Source organism: Glycine max, chloroplast (assembly GCF_000004515.6).
Source record: "Glycine max chloroplast, complete genome".
Lineage (NCBI taxonomy): Eukaryota > Viridiplantae > Streptophyta > Magnoliopsida > Fabales > Fabaceae > Glycine > Glycine max.
This window is the reverse complement of record NC_007942.1, coordinates 110001-125000: the sequence shown is the minus strand read 5'-3', so window position 1 is coordinate 125000 and position 15000 is coordinate 110001. Positions and strand designations below refer to the sequence as shown.

Here is a 15000-nt window from a genome sequence, read left to right as displayed (position 1 = left end):
CAAACTACCCGTTATCCAATAAAGACCTAAAATTCCCAATAATAAACCAAAATCCCCGACACGATTAGTTACAAATGCTTTTTGACAAGCATTTGCCGCAATAGGACGTGTGAACCAAAAGCCTATTAATAAATAAGAACACATTCCAACCAATTCCCAAAAAACATAAATTTGTATCAAATTCGAACTAGTAACTAATCCCAACATTGAAATATTAAAAAGAGTCAGATAAGCAAAAAATCTCAAATATCCTTGATCATGAGACATATAATTATCACTATAAATAAGAACCAGAATGCCAACAGTAGTAATTAATATTGACATAATAGAAGTAAGTGAATCGATCAAGTACCCAAACTCTAAAGAAAGATCATTATTTATGGTCCAAGACCATACATATTGATAAAAAGAACTATTATTGATTTGATGAATAGACAAATCAAGCGAAAACATCATAACTATAGTTAACAATAAAATACTAGGAAAAGCCCACATACGGCGAAGATATTTGGTTGCTGTCGGAAAAAGTAGAAGTCCCACTCCTATTAACATAGGAACTGGAAATGGAATAAAAGGTATGATCCATGAATATTGATGTGTATATTCCATACAATAAACAAAAAAATTATGATTCTAATGAATTTTGTTTCTTATTCGTCGGTTTTTATTTTATCTTTTTTGTAAAGAAGGGGTTCGGTTAATAAAAAGTAAACATAGAATTAATTAAAATAGAATGATCTATTATTAATTATTCTGAATCTTTATCTTTGTACAATATTTTTTTTTTCAAAAACATTAGTTCGTTTTTTTAACTAATTTAGTATTTTTTATTACAATAAACAATATCTATGTTTGGAAAATTTTAGAAAAAGTATTATAATATTCAATGTTTTACTTGAAATAGTAAAAAATGGGAATTAAGATAGATAAAATATATGGCTAATTAAAGATAAATATATTTTCATAAAAATGTCTTTCACATCGAATTCTATAACAATCAAAAGCTATACTAATTATATGGCAGTTCCAAAAAAGCGCACTTCTATATCAAAAAAAAGGATTCGGAACACTTTATGGAAAAAGAAGGGATATTTTACAACATTGAAAGCTTTTTCATTAGCGCAATCTATTTTTACGGGGAATTCAAAAAGCTTTTTTTGTAACAAATACAAACGTTAGACTAATTTCAATTAACTAGGTTCAACGAATATTTTTAAATACAAAAAGAAATACGAATATAAATTTCATATATAATCTAATATAGTATAATATTCATTTTGGATATTTACATTATATCTATATATCTATCTATATATAGATAGATATATAGATAGATATATAGATATATTTCTAATAGATTCTAAGGGACTTTTTTAAAATTCTTTTATTTAATGTTTAGTAAACAAATATTGTATTTTAATTAATTCTTTGAATCTCGACAATCGACTAAAAATTTGTTATTATGATTTCGAGTAAGCCGCTATGGTGAAATTGGTAGACACGCTGCTCTTAGGAAGCAGTGCTAGAGCATCTCGGTTCGAGTCCGAGTAGCGGCATGACATCTTATCTTCTAAAAAATAGGTCCTATAATGAACTCCATTCTTATTTCTATTCCTAGTATTTAGATTTTTTTCATTATATATGGTATTTGCAAGTTTAGAACATATATTAACTCATATATCGTTTTCGGTCGTATCTATTTTAATTTCAATTCATTTGATAACCTTATTATTTGTCAAAGAAATCATAGGATTATCTGATTCGTCCAAAAAAGGCATGATAATAACTTTTTTTTGTATAACAGGATTGTTAGTTACTCGTTGGGTTTTTTCAGGCCATTTACCGTTTAGTGATTTATATGAATCATTAATATTTCTTTCATGGACTTTTTCCATTTTTTATATGGTTCCTTACTTCAAAAAATCTAAAAACTACTATTTAAATACAATAATAACACCAAGTGTTATTTTTACCCAAGGCTTTGCTACTTCGGGGCTTTTAACGAAAATGCATGAATCGTTAATATTAGTACCTGCTTTACAGTCCCATTGGTTAATGATGCACGTAAGTATGATGATATTGGGTTATGCAACTCTTTTATGCGGATCATTATTATCAGTGGCTATTTTAGTCATTACATTTCAAGAACTCATACAAATTATTGGTAAAAGCAAGAATTTCTATTTTTTAAATGAATCATTTTCTTTTGCTGAAATCAAATACATGAATATGACTGATAAAAATAATGTTTTACAAAAAACTTCTTTTTTGTCTTATAGAAATTATTATAGATCTCAATTTCTTCAACAATTGGATCGTTGGGGTTACCGTACTATTAGTCTAGGTTTTATCTTTTTAACGATAGGTATTATTTCAGGAGCAGTATGGGCTAATGAGGCATGGGGATCATATTGGAATTGGGATCCAAAGGAAACTTGGGCTTTTATTACTTGGACTATATTCGCGATTTATTTACATACTAGAAAAAATAAAAAATTGGAAGATCTAAATTCTTCAATAGTCGCCTCCATAGGTTTTCTTATAATTTGGGTATGTTATTTAGGTATAAATCTTTTAGGAATAGGACTACATAGTTATGGTTCATTTACACCTAATTGAATTAAAATAAGTAAAGAACTTCACAAATAAAAATATCGAAAACATAATATATATATAATAACAAAGAAAACTTCGAATAAAATGATTGAGAACCCCTTGAATCACTACTACAGTACTTGATTCAAGGGGTTCTCAAAACAACAAACATATTCAATTAGAATTCAAATTCATTTTTATGGAATTAATATAATACAAAAGAAATATAGGTTTTTGTATTGTGCATAGGATTTCTTTTTTTTTTTAGTTTTTATTTATTCGTGAAAACTATCTATAAAAAATTAGATAGAATAGCTTCAACCTTGTCAGCCGAAAATGAAAAAATAAAATCTGGATAAATGCCAATACTTATTACGGGTATAAGGATAGAAATTGAAATAAATAATTCTCGTGGCCCCGAATCAAAAAAATAAGAATTTGGTGTATTAAAAAGCTTGTATCCATAGAACATTTGACGTAACATAGATAATGAATAAATAGGAGTTAATATCATTCCAATTGCTGTTACAAAAGTTATTAGTATTTTTGTGATTAAAAGATATTTTTGGCTAGTAATTATTCCCAATAAGACTATCAATTCTGCAACAAAACCGCTCATGCCCGGCAATGCAAGAGAAGCCATCGATAAGATAGTGAAAACCGTGAATATTTTTGGCATTGGGATAGCCATTCCACCCATTTCGTCGAGATAAAGAAGACGTAGTCTATCATAACTCGTTCCCGCCAAGAAAAAAAGCGCAGCGCCAATAAATCCGTGAGATATTATTTGTAAAATAGCCCCGTTGAGACCTGTATCGCTTATAGAACCAATTCCTAAAAGTAAGAAACCCATATGAGATACTGAAGAATAAGCTATTCTTTTTTTTAAATTGCGTTGACCAAGAGATGTTGAAGCTGCATAGATTATTTGAATTGAACCTAATAGTATTAACCAGGGAGAAAATATAGAATGAGCGCGAGATAAGAATTCCATATTAATTCGAACCAACCCATATGCTCCCATTTTTAATAATATTCCGGCTAAAAGCATACAAGTGCTGTAATGTGCCTCTCCGTGGGTGTCTGGTAACCATGTATGTAAGGGTATAATTGGTGATTTGACAGCAAAAGCAATAAGAAACCCGATATAGAATATTATTTCCAGTGCCACGGGATATGATTGATTAGTTAATGATTCGAAATTTAATGTTGGTTCATTAGAGCTATAGAAACTCATACCCAGAATTCCCAGTAATAAAAAAACAGAACTTCCCGCAGTGTACAAAATAAACTTTGTAGCTGAATACAAACGTTTTTTTCCACCCCACATAGATAAAAGTAGATAAACGGGAATTAATTCGAATTCCCACATGATGAAAAAAAGTAAAATGTCTTGAGAAGAAAATGTTCCTATTTGACCACTATACATTGCTAACATCAGGAAATAGAATAATTTGGATTCTCTAGTAACCGGCTGAGCCGCTAACGTAGCTAACGTAGTGATAAATCCCGTCAATAAAATGGGTCCTAGAGAGAGTCCATCTATTCCGAAGCTCCAGTAAAAGTCAAAAAAATTGATCCATTTATAATTTTCTGTCAATTGGATTAGTGGATCATCCAGTTCGAAATGATAACAAAATACATAGGATGTTATAAGGAGATCAATTAAACATATACAAATAGTATACCATTTAATTACCTTATTTCCTTTATGGGGAAATAAGAAAATTAAGGAACCCCCGACTATTGGCAAAATTACAACTGTTGTTAACCAAGGAAAATAATTCGTGATAAAAATAAGATATACTTAGACTAGAAAAACCCGCGCTCAAAATAAAAAAAGATTTCCTTTTTTATTTTGAGCGCGGGTTTTTACCAGTAAAAAAACGTACTTGTGTGTGGTTCTTTTTGAAACGTATCAATAAGCTAGACCCATGCTTCGAGTTGTTTCATGCCATAAATAAACTCTAACACTTAAGAAATCTGTCGGACAGGCGGATTCACACCTCTTACAACCAACACAGTCCTCTGTTCTTGGGGCAGAAGCTATTTGTTTAGCTTTACATCCGTCCCAAGGTATCATTTCTAATACATCCGTTGGGCAGGCTCGGACACATTGAGTACATCCTATACATGTATCATAAATTTTTACTGAATGTGACATTGGATCGTAATCCTTGAACATCAAAAATTCAACATTTTCAATCTAGTAAACTTGTAAACGAATTTATATATATTAGATACCAGATGAATCAATGATTTATAAAAATTTTGATAATCAAAATATACTTATAGATTAATTAATAATAAGAGAATAGAACCAAGATACTTTGATTTCTTATCTTTGTTTTCGCAAACATGATTCTAATTTATATATCATATATGCTTATGCTAATTTGAATTCATTAATAGTACACACAAAATATAAATTATACTTTTTTTATTTTTTATGGGTAATATTATTTATTCAATAAATTTGATTGATTGATACGGGTTGATTTTCTATTACGATAAATTGAGGAAACAATAGCCGGTCCGATAGCTGCTTCAGCAGCTGCAATAGCTATAACAAAAATTGAAAAAATATTTCCTTTTAATTGTCGACTATCAAAAAAATCAGAAAAGGTTACGAGATTTATATTAACTGCATTCAGTATAAGTTCAAGACACATAAGGGCTCTAACCATATTCCGGCTCGTGATCAACCCATATATACCTATAGAAAATAAATAGGCACTCAAAACAAGTGCATGCTCGAATATCATTGACCAACTCCTTATCAATTTTTATTCATTTCGATATGAACAAGAAGAATTCAACGGATTTGATTGACTAATATTATAAGTCTACAACAAAATAAAGTATTCGCAATAAAAAAAAGATTTTATACAGAAATATTCGTTTTCATTCACATAGAATTCAACCAAAATAAATGTGATAAAATCTAAAAAAAAAAAAAAATTGAATTTTGGTTTTGGTTTATATTATTAGTTCTAAAAATTTCTTATTGGCGAGCTACGACAATTGCACCTATCAAAGCAACTAAAAGGATTATTGAAATTAGTTCAAATGGAAGAAAAAAATCTGTTGATAAATGAATTCCAATTTGTTGACTAGTACTTATCAAATCTTGCTCTATAATCTGATTGGGTCTTGTAGTCCAAATAATCCCGTGCCATGATGTATCTAGAATAGTAGTTATTAGTGAAACAAAGATACTTGTACAAACCATCAAAGTAATTCCATCCCCAACAGTCCAAAGACGAAAATCTTGGTAATATTCCGAACCATTCATAAACATCACAGCAAATATTATTAAAACATTTATAGCGCCCACATAAATAAGTAGTTGTGATGCAGCTACAAAATGGGAGTTTGATAAAATATAGAATAAAGATATACAAACAAGAACTAGGCCCAATGAAAAAGCAGAAAAAATGGGATTCGTAAATAATACTACTCCCAGACTTCCTAATATAAGACCCGATCCAAGAAAGACTAAAAGAAAATCATGTAGCGGTTCGGGCAAATCCATTCTATGTAAAATAAGAGATAAATAAATCGAAATTTCATGACCTTATTGATATGACCAGGAAAAAAACTTATTAAATACTAAAATTATCTCCGCATTGAATTCCACCAACTCCTAACATAAGAGGTGTGAGTTGCTATAGGTACAGTTGTTATAGGATCAATGTTATTTCATTCTTTTCTTTCAGTGAAAGAAGAATTTCAAAATAAACGAATATATATATATCCGTATTTTATTCTTTTTATATTTTATATAAGTATTCTATTATTTTCGTTTTTAGAAGAATTTTATAATTTTATAAATAATTAATTGAATTTTATTTGAATTGTTCTAATTGTATAATCATCAATTACTGACACTGGTAAACGGCCCAAAGCAATTTGATTATAATTTAATTCGTGGCGATCATAAGTTGAAAGTTCATATTCTTCGGTCATTGATAAACAATTTGTTGGACAATATTCAATACAGTTACCACAAAATATACAGATTCCGAAATCAATACTATAATTAAGCAACTGTTTCTTTCGAATATCAGTTTCTAGTTTCCAATCAACAACAGGTAGATCGATGGGACATACACGAACACATACTTCACAAGCAATGCATTTATCAAATTCAAAATGTATTCGACCGCGGAAACGTTCTGATGAGATTATTTTTTCATAAGGATATTGAATAGTTACGGGTAACCTATTTGCGTGAGATAGGGTAATCGTGAAACCCTGACCAATGTACCTTGCAGCTCGGACTGTTTGTTGACTATAATTTATGAATCCACTTACCATAAGGAACATATCGTGAATATCTCTGAATATTTTTTTCTTTCTCTTGTTTGACACAAGTTATGAATATATAAGGTCCACTTTTTTTTACAGTGAAAACAGTTGAGACGAAGTTGTTAATAATAGATTGCCGAGAGAAATGGGTAAAAGAAATTTCCACCCAAGATTTAATAATTGATCTATTCTTAGCCTAGGCAAAGTCCATCTTGTTGCGATAGAAAGGAATAAGAATAAATAAGTTTTAGCTAGTGTAATAAAGATACCAATTATCGTTACAAAAACTCCATATGTTTGATTTATTTCAAAAAAGTCAGAAACGAATATGTATGGAATAGAGATATTTGAACCACCAAAGTAAAGAACTGTTACAAATAAGGAAGAAATGAATAGGTTTAAATAGGAAGCAACATAAAATAAACCAAATTTGATACCCGAGTATTCGGTTTGATAACCCGCTACTAGTTCTTCTTCCGCTTCCGGTAAATCAAAAGGTAATCTTTCACATTCTGCTAGGGACGAGATTAGAAAAACAATGAAACCCATAGGTTGACGCCACAAATTCCATCCCCAAAAACCATATTTTGATTGTGCATCAACTATATCAACTGTACTTAAACTGTTAGATAATCCTAGTCGGTGATGACATTACTGTTACCATCTCTATTACAGAACCGTACATGAGATTTTCACCTCATACGGCTCCCTTAAAGCCTTAAAAAAATCTAAGGACCGGTCCGATTATTTATCCCTTGATACATCTCTAAGGTAGATAATATTCTATTTTATCGGACGGTTCTGAATTAGACCTATTGAATTCTGTCTGTTCTAAAAAAACAAATTTTAAAAGAAATACATTTAATAAAGAAAAAATAAAATACATTTTAACATTTCTTTAAATAAATAAAAAATACAAAAAGTACTTCTGAATTGATCTCATCCTTTAAAAAATTCAAATTCAAATTTGTTGAGTAATAACTTAATTCTTCCATAAAATACTCTTTTCAAATTATCAATAACTCCCTCATCATTTTCGATTACGAAAAAGAATTATACATGTTCATTTTTTAAATTATGACATGAATTCTATCTCCATAAATATGGATATAAGACAAACAAGAAAAGGGGGATCACTTTTTTTTTCGTTCTTATCCTAGTCTTTTTTGTGTAAGTAAAATAAAAGGGGACTTCCAAAAATTAAAGGATTATTTCGTTTCTGATAGTTATTTATTTAATCGGTGGATGGAAGTATACTCTGGATCGGAATTCTGGGGAGTACTGCCTTATTTTTTCTACCAACGGAAAGCCCCAATTAGTATTCTTTTTCTATTATACATAAATATAAATGTTCTTTTGGATATTTTTAAAAATATACGTTACTAATCCTTTGTGTATTTTGGTGTTTCTAATCATCCATTCATTTTTTATTAATCCCTTATTTATGTTATTTATGTTAATATATATATGCTAATTCATACAAATGATATTGAAAATTTAATTTAAAAAGGGTTGGTCTTTTACGCCCGCTTCAAGACAGGATGACTAATCAACCAACCTTGGGAAAAACAACAACTTCTACCTATAATTTAATTCATTTTTTTCACTTAATTCTTATACATAGAAAATGAGACTCAATATTTTTACTGCAATTTAAAATCATCATCTTTTCTATTAACTATAAGTAATATAGTATTCTATAAATTATATTCAAAAGAAGCTGTTTTATTGCACTCATATAACTATCTGATTAAATTCTTCAATCCGAATGCGAAAAATAATAAAAAAAATAAATTCAATAGATATATATTCAATTTATTTTCCTACTTTACTACAAAGTACTATAAAGAGAGGGGTATAGCAAATAGTATCAAAAAATTTCTGTCTCAACGAATCGCACGTAGAGATATTGATAACACACATAGAGTTAATGGTATTTCATAACTAATCGATTGAGCAGCTGCTCGTAGACCACCCAAAAAGGAATATTTATTATTTGACCCATATCCTGACATAAGAAGTCCAATGGGAGCAATACTCGAAATAGCAATCCATAAAAAAACACCAATATTCAGATCAGATAAAACAAAGTTATAGCCAAAAGGAATTACTGAATAGCTTATTATAATCGATATGACTGATATAGATGGTCCTATACTGAATAAACGAATATCTCCTCTAGATGGAATAAGATTCTCTTTGAAAAGTAATTTTGTTCCGTCTGCTAGAGCTTGAAGAACTCCAAAAGGACCTGTGTATTCAGGTCCAATACGTTGTTGTATCCCTGCGGATATTTCCCTTTCTAACCATACAATTGCTAGTACACTTATCGTAATTCCCAATATAAGAATCAAAATAGGGGCAAATACCCATATAATTCCATATATCTCTTTAAAAGATTCCAATCTGAAAAAAAAATGGATATCTTGTATCTCTGTTAAATAAATTATCATTTCAACGATCAACTTCTCCCATAATAATATCTATGCTACCTAGTATTGTCATAATATCGGCCAATTTCATTCTTTTAACTAATTGAGGAAGAATTTGCAAATTGATAAAACCTGGCGGACGAATTTTCCATCTCCAGGGAAAACCATTTTGATCCCCTATTAGAAAAATTCCCAATTCTCCCTTGGGGGCTTCAATTCTTACATAAAGTTCTTGTTTTGGCAATTCAAAAGTCGGAGACGGTTTTTTACTAATAAATCGATACTCAAACTCATTCCATTCTGGCTCTTTTTCTCTATCAAAGCAGCGAATTTCTAAATTTTCATATGGTCCGCCGGGAATTCCTTCCAAAGCCTGTTGAATAATTTTTATGGATTCCATCATTTCACCAATTCGAACTAAATAACGAGCTAAGGAATCTCCTTCTTTTTGCCATTGAACTTCCCAATCAAATTCTTCGTAACATTCATAATTATCCACTTTACGGAGATCCCATTGTATTCCGGAAGCCCGAAGCATGGGTCCTGATAAACCCCAATTTATTACTTCCTTTATATCAACTACACCTACCCCCTCAACCCGTTCTAAAAAAATCGGATTTCGCGTAATAAGTTTTTGATATTCAACAATTCTTGTTAAAAAATAATCGCAGAAATCATAACATTTATCTACCCAACCATAAGGTAGATCAGTCGCTACCCCCCCGATACGAAAAAAATTATGCATCATTCTCATACCCGTCGCAGCTTCAAATAGATCATATATTAATTCTCTTTCTCTGAAAATATAGAAGAAGGGGGTTTGTGCACCAATATCTGCCATAAAAGGTCCTAGCCATAGTAGGTGAGAAGCTATACGACTTAACTCCAACATTATTACTCGGATATAACTGGCTCTTTTAGGTACTTGAATATTTCCCAACTGTTCTGGTCCATTTACAGTTATTGCTTCTGTGAACATAGTAGCTAAATAGTCCCAACGTGTTACATAAGGCAAATATTGTATAATTGTTCGGTTTTCCGCTATTTTTTCCATTCCTCTGTGTAAATAACCCAATATAGGTTCACAATCAATAACATCCTCACCGTCTAGAGTAACAATAAGTCTAAGAACACCATGCATTGATGGGTGGTGAGGCCCCATATTGACTATCATGAAGTCCTTTCTTGTAGTTGAGATATTCATAGGTTTTTCCTCGATTTATTTTTTTATGAATCGCTTAAAAAAAAAAGTTCATCAAAATTCAAGATCTAATAAATCGAATAATTGAGAATTACTCTTCAATTTAACGAATTTGTGACTCTCGAATATCAAACTGATTTATTAATTTTTTATACCGTATTCTATCTTTCTTTGACAAATAAGACAGCAATCTTTGTCGTTTTCCCAAAATTTTACGTAAACCTCTTTGAGATAAATAGTCTTTTCGGTGCAATTCAAAATGTGAAGTAAGTCTTCGTATTCTATCGGTAAATTTGAATATTTGAAATTCAACCGATCCTGGGTTTTTTTCTTTTTTTTCTTGTGAAATAACAGGTATAATTGAATTTTTTACCATAAAAAAATTAAAGTTTTTCCCTTCTCTTCGCTTTTTACTTTTGATAGATATTTTGATTGATCAGTAATAGTAATGACACTAATTTTGAATTTTTTATATAAATCTGAATTTACTTAATTTACTTAAGAATTCTTGATTTTTTTACAATCGAATTAATTCTTATAAATAAAAAAAATGGAATCCATGCAATTTAAATAGATATAAAGGAGACTTTTTTTATAGATTCACCATAAAAAATGGTATACTTAAAAAAAACATAATTTTGTGGATTCTTTTTTTATCTAAGGTATATATCAGTGAATTAGTATCAATGCCATACCATAATGCGTGTCTTTATTTATGTTATGTATCTATATCTATCTATATAGATAGATATAGATATTAATTTGTCTTCTATTTACCATATAAATATGGTAAATAGAAGACAAATTTGGATTAACGAATTTTCATTCGCGGATACATATGTATCCTTACTATACTGAAACGGCTTCCATTATGGGTATTAAACCAATATCGATTTATACAAGCTAAATCTTCTAATCGATATTTTGGCCAAAGAAAAATTTTGAAATTCATTAGTTTTTTTTTATCTTTCTCAAAATATTTTCTTTTTTTAGTCAAAAGTGGAAAACCATTTTGGACTTTATTTGGATTATAAAATATTGTGTTTCTATGCATACTATTTATATTATTTGGATTTAAACAAATTAGAATTCTCAATTCTCTACGACGTCTAGCGGATAAAATGTTTTCAGGAACAAGTAAATCAGAATTATCTTTTTCTTTTTTTTCTGTTATTTTTTGATCTCTTGTTCTTGTAATATATTTATAAAAATTTTTCTTATTAACATGAATTTTTTCTGGGTATTTGTGATAAATTTTGCGTTTATTCTTTTGAATTAATGAAAGACCTATGGTTTGATACATAAAAAATTGTTTATTGTTTTTTCTAGACAGGCGAACTGGTTCGATAACAAATATTTCTTTTTTCATAAATTTGTTATTTTTCTTTTTCCTTAAGCCTAGAAGAATTAAATTCTTCTGATTTTGAATCATCATAATATCTAGACCTAGTTCTCCTCTTTGAATAGAGGCTATTGTAATTTCTCTTAAATTTTTTAATCTAATCAGGAGACAATATACTTTGACATTGTTAAATATTCTTTGACCTAAGAAATTATTCCAATTTAAATGTAAAATCAAAAAATTTCTTAGTAAGAAATTAAGTTCTGCCTCCATCTTGTTCTTGTCTTTCTTTTTCTTTATACCCTTACTATTCTTTTCACTGTCTGATCCTACATAATCGTTTTCAATATCTTTTTCTTGGTTTGAGATAGATGATTCAAGATTTCGTTGATCAGGGTATTCTGCTTTTGCCCGATTTCGAGTCTCTAACTCCAATTCAAGAGATTCATTTTTTTTCTTTCTAGTAATGTTCTTTTTATTTTCACTAACATTTTGATTTACATTAGAAGAAAAAAAAAGTAATTTAATTGGTATAACCTGCGAGTTACCCCTATATGCGTCATAAAATATCACAAATTTTGAAAAGAACCAAAATTCTGGATTCGATATGGAACGATTTAGTATTTCTCTATTGATTCCCATCCAATCAAAATACTTTCTATACAGATTTTTTTCCATATCTAGAATCGCATCTTCCGATATATAATTCTTGATAAAGAGATTATCTATGATATCAAATAATTCTTTTTTATACGTGTTGTAATTAGAAGAAATCACTTGGTTTTTTTTTACTTGAAATAGGGATCTATATCCATAAATATATGAGTCTTTCTTATCTGCATAATTGATAAAATTATAGGATAAAAGATCGTATCTATATTGTTTTCTAATTTTTTTTTTTAATGCGTTTACTTGTTGTTCTTTGTAAAGAATTAATTGGCTTTTTTCATATGAATTGCATTTGGTTAAATCTTTATTTTGAGCTATACGATATTCAGTTATTCTATTTCTCCATTTTTGTGGTACTAATCTGGACCATCTACTTTTAGATAAGTCATATTGATAATAATGATCCTTTAACCAATTTGTCCATTGATTTCTTACAGAATTGAGAGGGTTATTATGTTTTAATTTATAATGAAATATTCCTTGTGCTCCAAAAAAAGAATCCTTTATTTCATTTTTCAGAAAAAAAAAAATTCCATGATATTGAAAAACAGATCTTAACTTATAGATGTTTATGTTAATAATTCGGGTGTGTAATAAATTAAAAAATACATATGCTTGTGACAAAAAGGAGATGTCACAAGAATTATGTGAATTCGGATTTCTAGTATGAAAATATTTGTGTAAAATTGAAATAAAGCGAATTATACTTTGATTTGTTTTATAAATTCTTTCTGCATTTGCTTCATTATCGTAAATGGATTTATTTAAAAATTTTTTTGTTAATTCAAGAAAAAGTTGTATATTGATCCTCGGAATACAACTGATATATAGAAATATATCTCTGTATATCCTTTTCATGAAAAATTTAAAAAAAGAATGTGATTTACGAGTTAATCGAGCATTTCTTCTTCTTTGTAATATCTGCAATTTTTTTTTTTCGAATTCTACCCTTTTACTATCATAAGTTGTTTTGTTTGAATGAATATTTGTCTCTGAAATTACAAGCCCCTTTTTAATTTTTTCAATTTTTTTTATAACTGCTTTTCTTTTAGCATTAAGATCCTTTATTTTTTTTTTTTTCAATGAACAATTTACTGAATTTATCGATTGAATTGAAATGGTTGTTTCAGAAATCATTGGATTATTCTTATAAATTGTTGAATCTTTTTTATTTTCGCTCAATTCATCTATCTTTTTGAATTTAAATTTAATAAATAGCAATTTGAAAAATTGTTTTATTTTCGTTAGGCTTAGAATACTTTTGAGAATACTTTTAAGAATACTTTCGATAATACTTTTGCTAATCCTTTTTGCTTTTTCTATTAAGATAGTTAGAAACAATTTCAATTTTTCACTTAAAACTTTTAGAACTCGAAAAGTGAAAAATTGAAATTGTTTCGTTTTTTTTTTTAGTTCTTTAAAAATGGGGTCAAAAAATGATGAAAATCTATTTTTTTGGGGAGAACCAGAAAAGGGCAAGTCGACTTCCATCCCCCAAACTGTTAGAAAACAAAAGTTCTTTTTTTTCATTAGATCCTTTTTCTTTTCATTGGATCGTAGCTTAGATTTGTGCCAAGGTTTGAGACGAAAAGGAAATAAGATCTTTATCTGAATACCATCTGTTAGCCATTTTTTTGGAAATTCTCTTTCGGATAATTGAACACCATTATATGTGCATTTAATATACATTTCTCTCTTCCAATCCCTAAAATCTTCCGACCATTCGGGAAATTGAAAAAATAGTATACGAGCAATATTTTTAGTTATTATCAATGAAGGTAATAGAATATATTTTCTAAGAATGGATTGGGTTATTAATAAAATACCTCTTATTACTTGAGCAAATATAATGCTATCCCAGGCTTCTGCTATTTCTATACGTTTTCTTTCCTCATTTTCCTTTTTTTTTTCCTCCTCTTTTTTCGAACTTTCTTTTGCCCTTTCCTCTGTATAACTAGAAATTTCAAATTCTTCCTTTTTTCGCATCCAAATTTTGAACATAAAAAATATTTTCATTGATTTGAAACTATCAAAAGAAAAGAATAAAGGTTTTTCAATTTTATCCAAAAAAAGGGGGGAATGCACCCTTTTTTGAAAAAATTTCCAAGTAACTGTTTTACGCCTTTGAGCACGTATAGATCCTTTGATTATGTCTCGCCGAAAATCCGATTGTTGGGAATAACGTATTAAAGCCAATTCATTTTTTTTTTTTTCAGCGTTATCAGTATCTCCTGTAGGATTATAAGTATCGTACTTCTTAAAAAATTTAGATTTATTAGTCAAAATTACTACACGTTTGGCTTTTCTAGAACGAATTTGATAATTCTCTGCTTCATTTTTTCCCTCCAGTTGTTCCAATTCGTCAATAAATTTGTATGACCATCGAGGAACTTTTTTACGGATTTCGTTTATTCTAATACACTTTGTTCTATTTCCATTTACTATTGTTT

At 29.1% G+C, this 15000-nt stretch overlaps 12 protein-coding genes and 1 non-coding gene; 3 read left to right on the top strand and 10 right to left on the bottom strand. All coding sequences in view use genetic code 11, as the record gives it.

The window, feature by feature from the left end:
* Positions 1 to 609, bottom strand: part of ndhF (NADH dehydrogenase subunit 5) — a 2253-nt gene extending 1644 nt beyond the window's left edge. Inside the window, exon 1 of the mRNA in view lies at positions 1 to 609. This exon is cut by the window's left edge and continues 1644 nt beyond it. Coding sequence (YP_538821.1) covers positions 1 to 609 — 609 coding nt within the window.
* Positions 610 to 1017: 408 nt separating this feature from the next.
* Positions 1018 to 1179, top strand: rpl32 (ribosomal protein L32). The gene has a single exon. The coding sequence runs from the start codon at positions 1018 to 1020 to the stop codon at positions 1177 to 1179; it is 162 nt and encodes a 53-aa protein (YP_538820.1).
* A 297-nt stretch (positions 1180 to 1476) lies between these two features.
* trnL-UAG lies at positions 1477 to 1556 on the top strand. Its single transcript has one exon. It is a non-coding gene; the product is annotated as a tRNA-Leu (tRNA).
* Positions 1557 to 1641: 85 nt separating this feature from the next.
* Positions 1642 to 2619, top strand: ccsA (cytochrome c biogenesis protein). Its single transcript has one exon. The coding sequence runs from the start codon at positions 1642 to 1644 to the stop codon at positions 2617 to 2619; it is 978 nt and encodes a 325-aa protein (YP_538819.1).
* Positions 2620 to 2887: 268 nt separating this feature from the next.
* On the bottom strand, positions 2888 to 4384 carry ndhD (NADH dehydrogenase subunit 4). The gene has a single exon. It carries the CDS (start codon positions 4382 to 4384, stop codon positions 2888 to 2890), a length of 1497 nt encoding a protein of 498 aa, YP_538818.1.
* A 129-nt stretch (positions 4385 to 4513) lies between these two features.
* On the bottom strand, positions 4514 to 4759 carry psaC (photosystem I subunit VII). The gene has a single exon. It carries the CDS (start codon positions 4757 to 4759, stop codon positions 4514 to 4516), a length of 246 nt encoding a protein of 81 aa, YP_538817.1.
* A 295-nt stretch (positions 4760 to 5054) lies between these two features.
* On the bottom strand, positions 5055 to 5360 carry ndhE (NADH dehydrogenase subunit 4L). The gene has a single exon. It carries the CDS (start codon positions 5358 to 5360, stop codon positions 5055 to 5057), a length of 306 nt encoding a protein of 101 aa, YP_538816.1.
* A 239-nt stretch (positions 5361 to 5599) lies between these two features.
* ndhG (NADH dehydrogenase subunit 6) lies at positions 5600 to 6130 on the bottom strand. The gene has a single exon. The coding sequence runs from the start codon at positions 6128 to 6130 to the stop codon at positions 5600 to 5602; it is 531 nt and encodes a 176-aa protein (YP_538815.1).
* A 302-nt stretch (positions 6131 to 6432) lies between these two features.
* Positions 6433 to 6924, bottom strand: ndhI (NADH dehydrogenase subunit I). Its single transcript has one exon. It carries the CDS (start codon positions 6922 to 6924, stop codon positions 6433 to 6435), a length of 492 nt encoding a protein of 163 aa, YP_538814.1.
* A 75-nt stretch (positions 6925 to 6999) lies between these two features.
* Positions 7000 to 9359, bottom strand: ndhA (NADH dehydrogenase subunit 1). One transcript has 2 exons: positions 8808 to 9359; positions 7000 to 7539 (listed from the first exon to the last, which is right to left on the bottom strand). The coding sequence occupies exons 1-2, from the start codon at positions 9357 to 9359 to the stop codon at positions 7000 to 7002; spliced, it is 1092 nt and encodes a 363-aa protein (YP_538813.1).
* Position 9360: 1 nt separating this feature from the next.
* On the bottom strand, positions 9361 to 10542 carry ndhH (NADH dehydrogenase subunit 7). Its single transcript has one exon. The coding sequence runs from the start codon at positions 10540 to 10542 to the stop codon at positions 9361 to 9363; it is 1182 nt and encodes a 393-aa protein (YP_538812.1).
* A 100-nt stretch (positions 10543 to 10642) lies between these two features.
* Positions 10643 to 10915, bottom strand: rps15 (ribosomal protein S15). Its single transcript has one exon. It carries the CDS (start codon positions 10913 to 10915, stop codon positions 10643 to 10645), a length of 273 nt encoding a protein of 90 aa, YP_538811.1.
* Positions 10916 to 11350: 435 nt separating this feature from the next.
* ycf1 (hypothetical chloroplast RF1) overlaps positions 11351 to 15000 on the bottom strand; it is a 5379-nt gene continuing 1729 nt past the window's right edge. The window contains exon 1 of the mRNA in view: positions 11351 to 15000. This exon is cut by the window's right edge and continues 1729 nt beyond it. Coding sequence (YP_538810.1) covers positions 11351 to 15000 — 3650 coding nt within the window.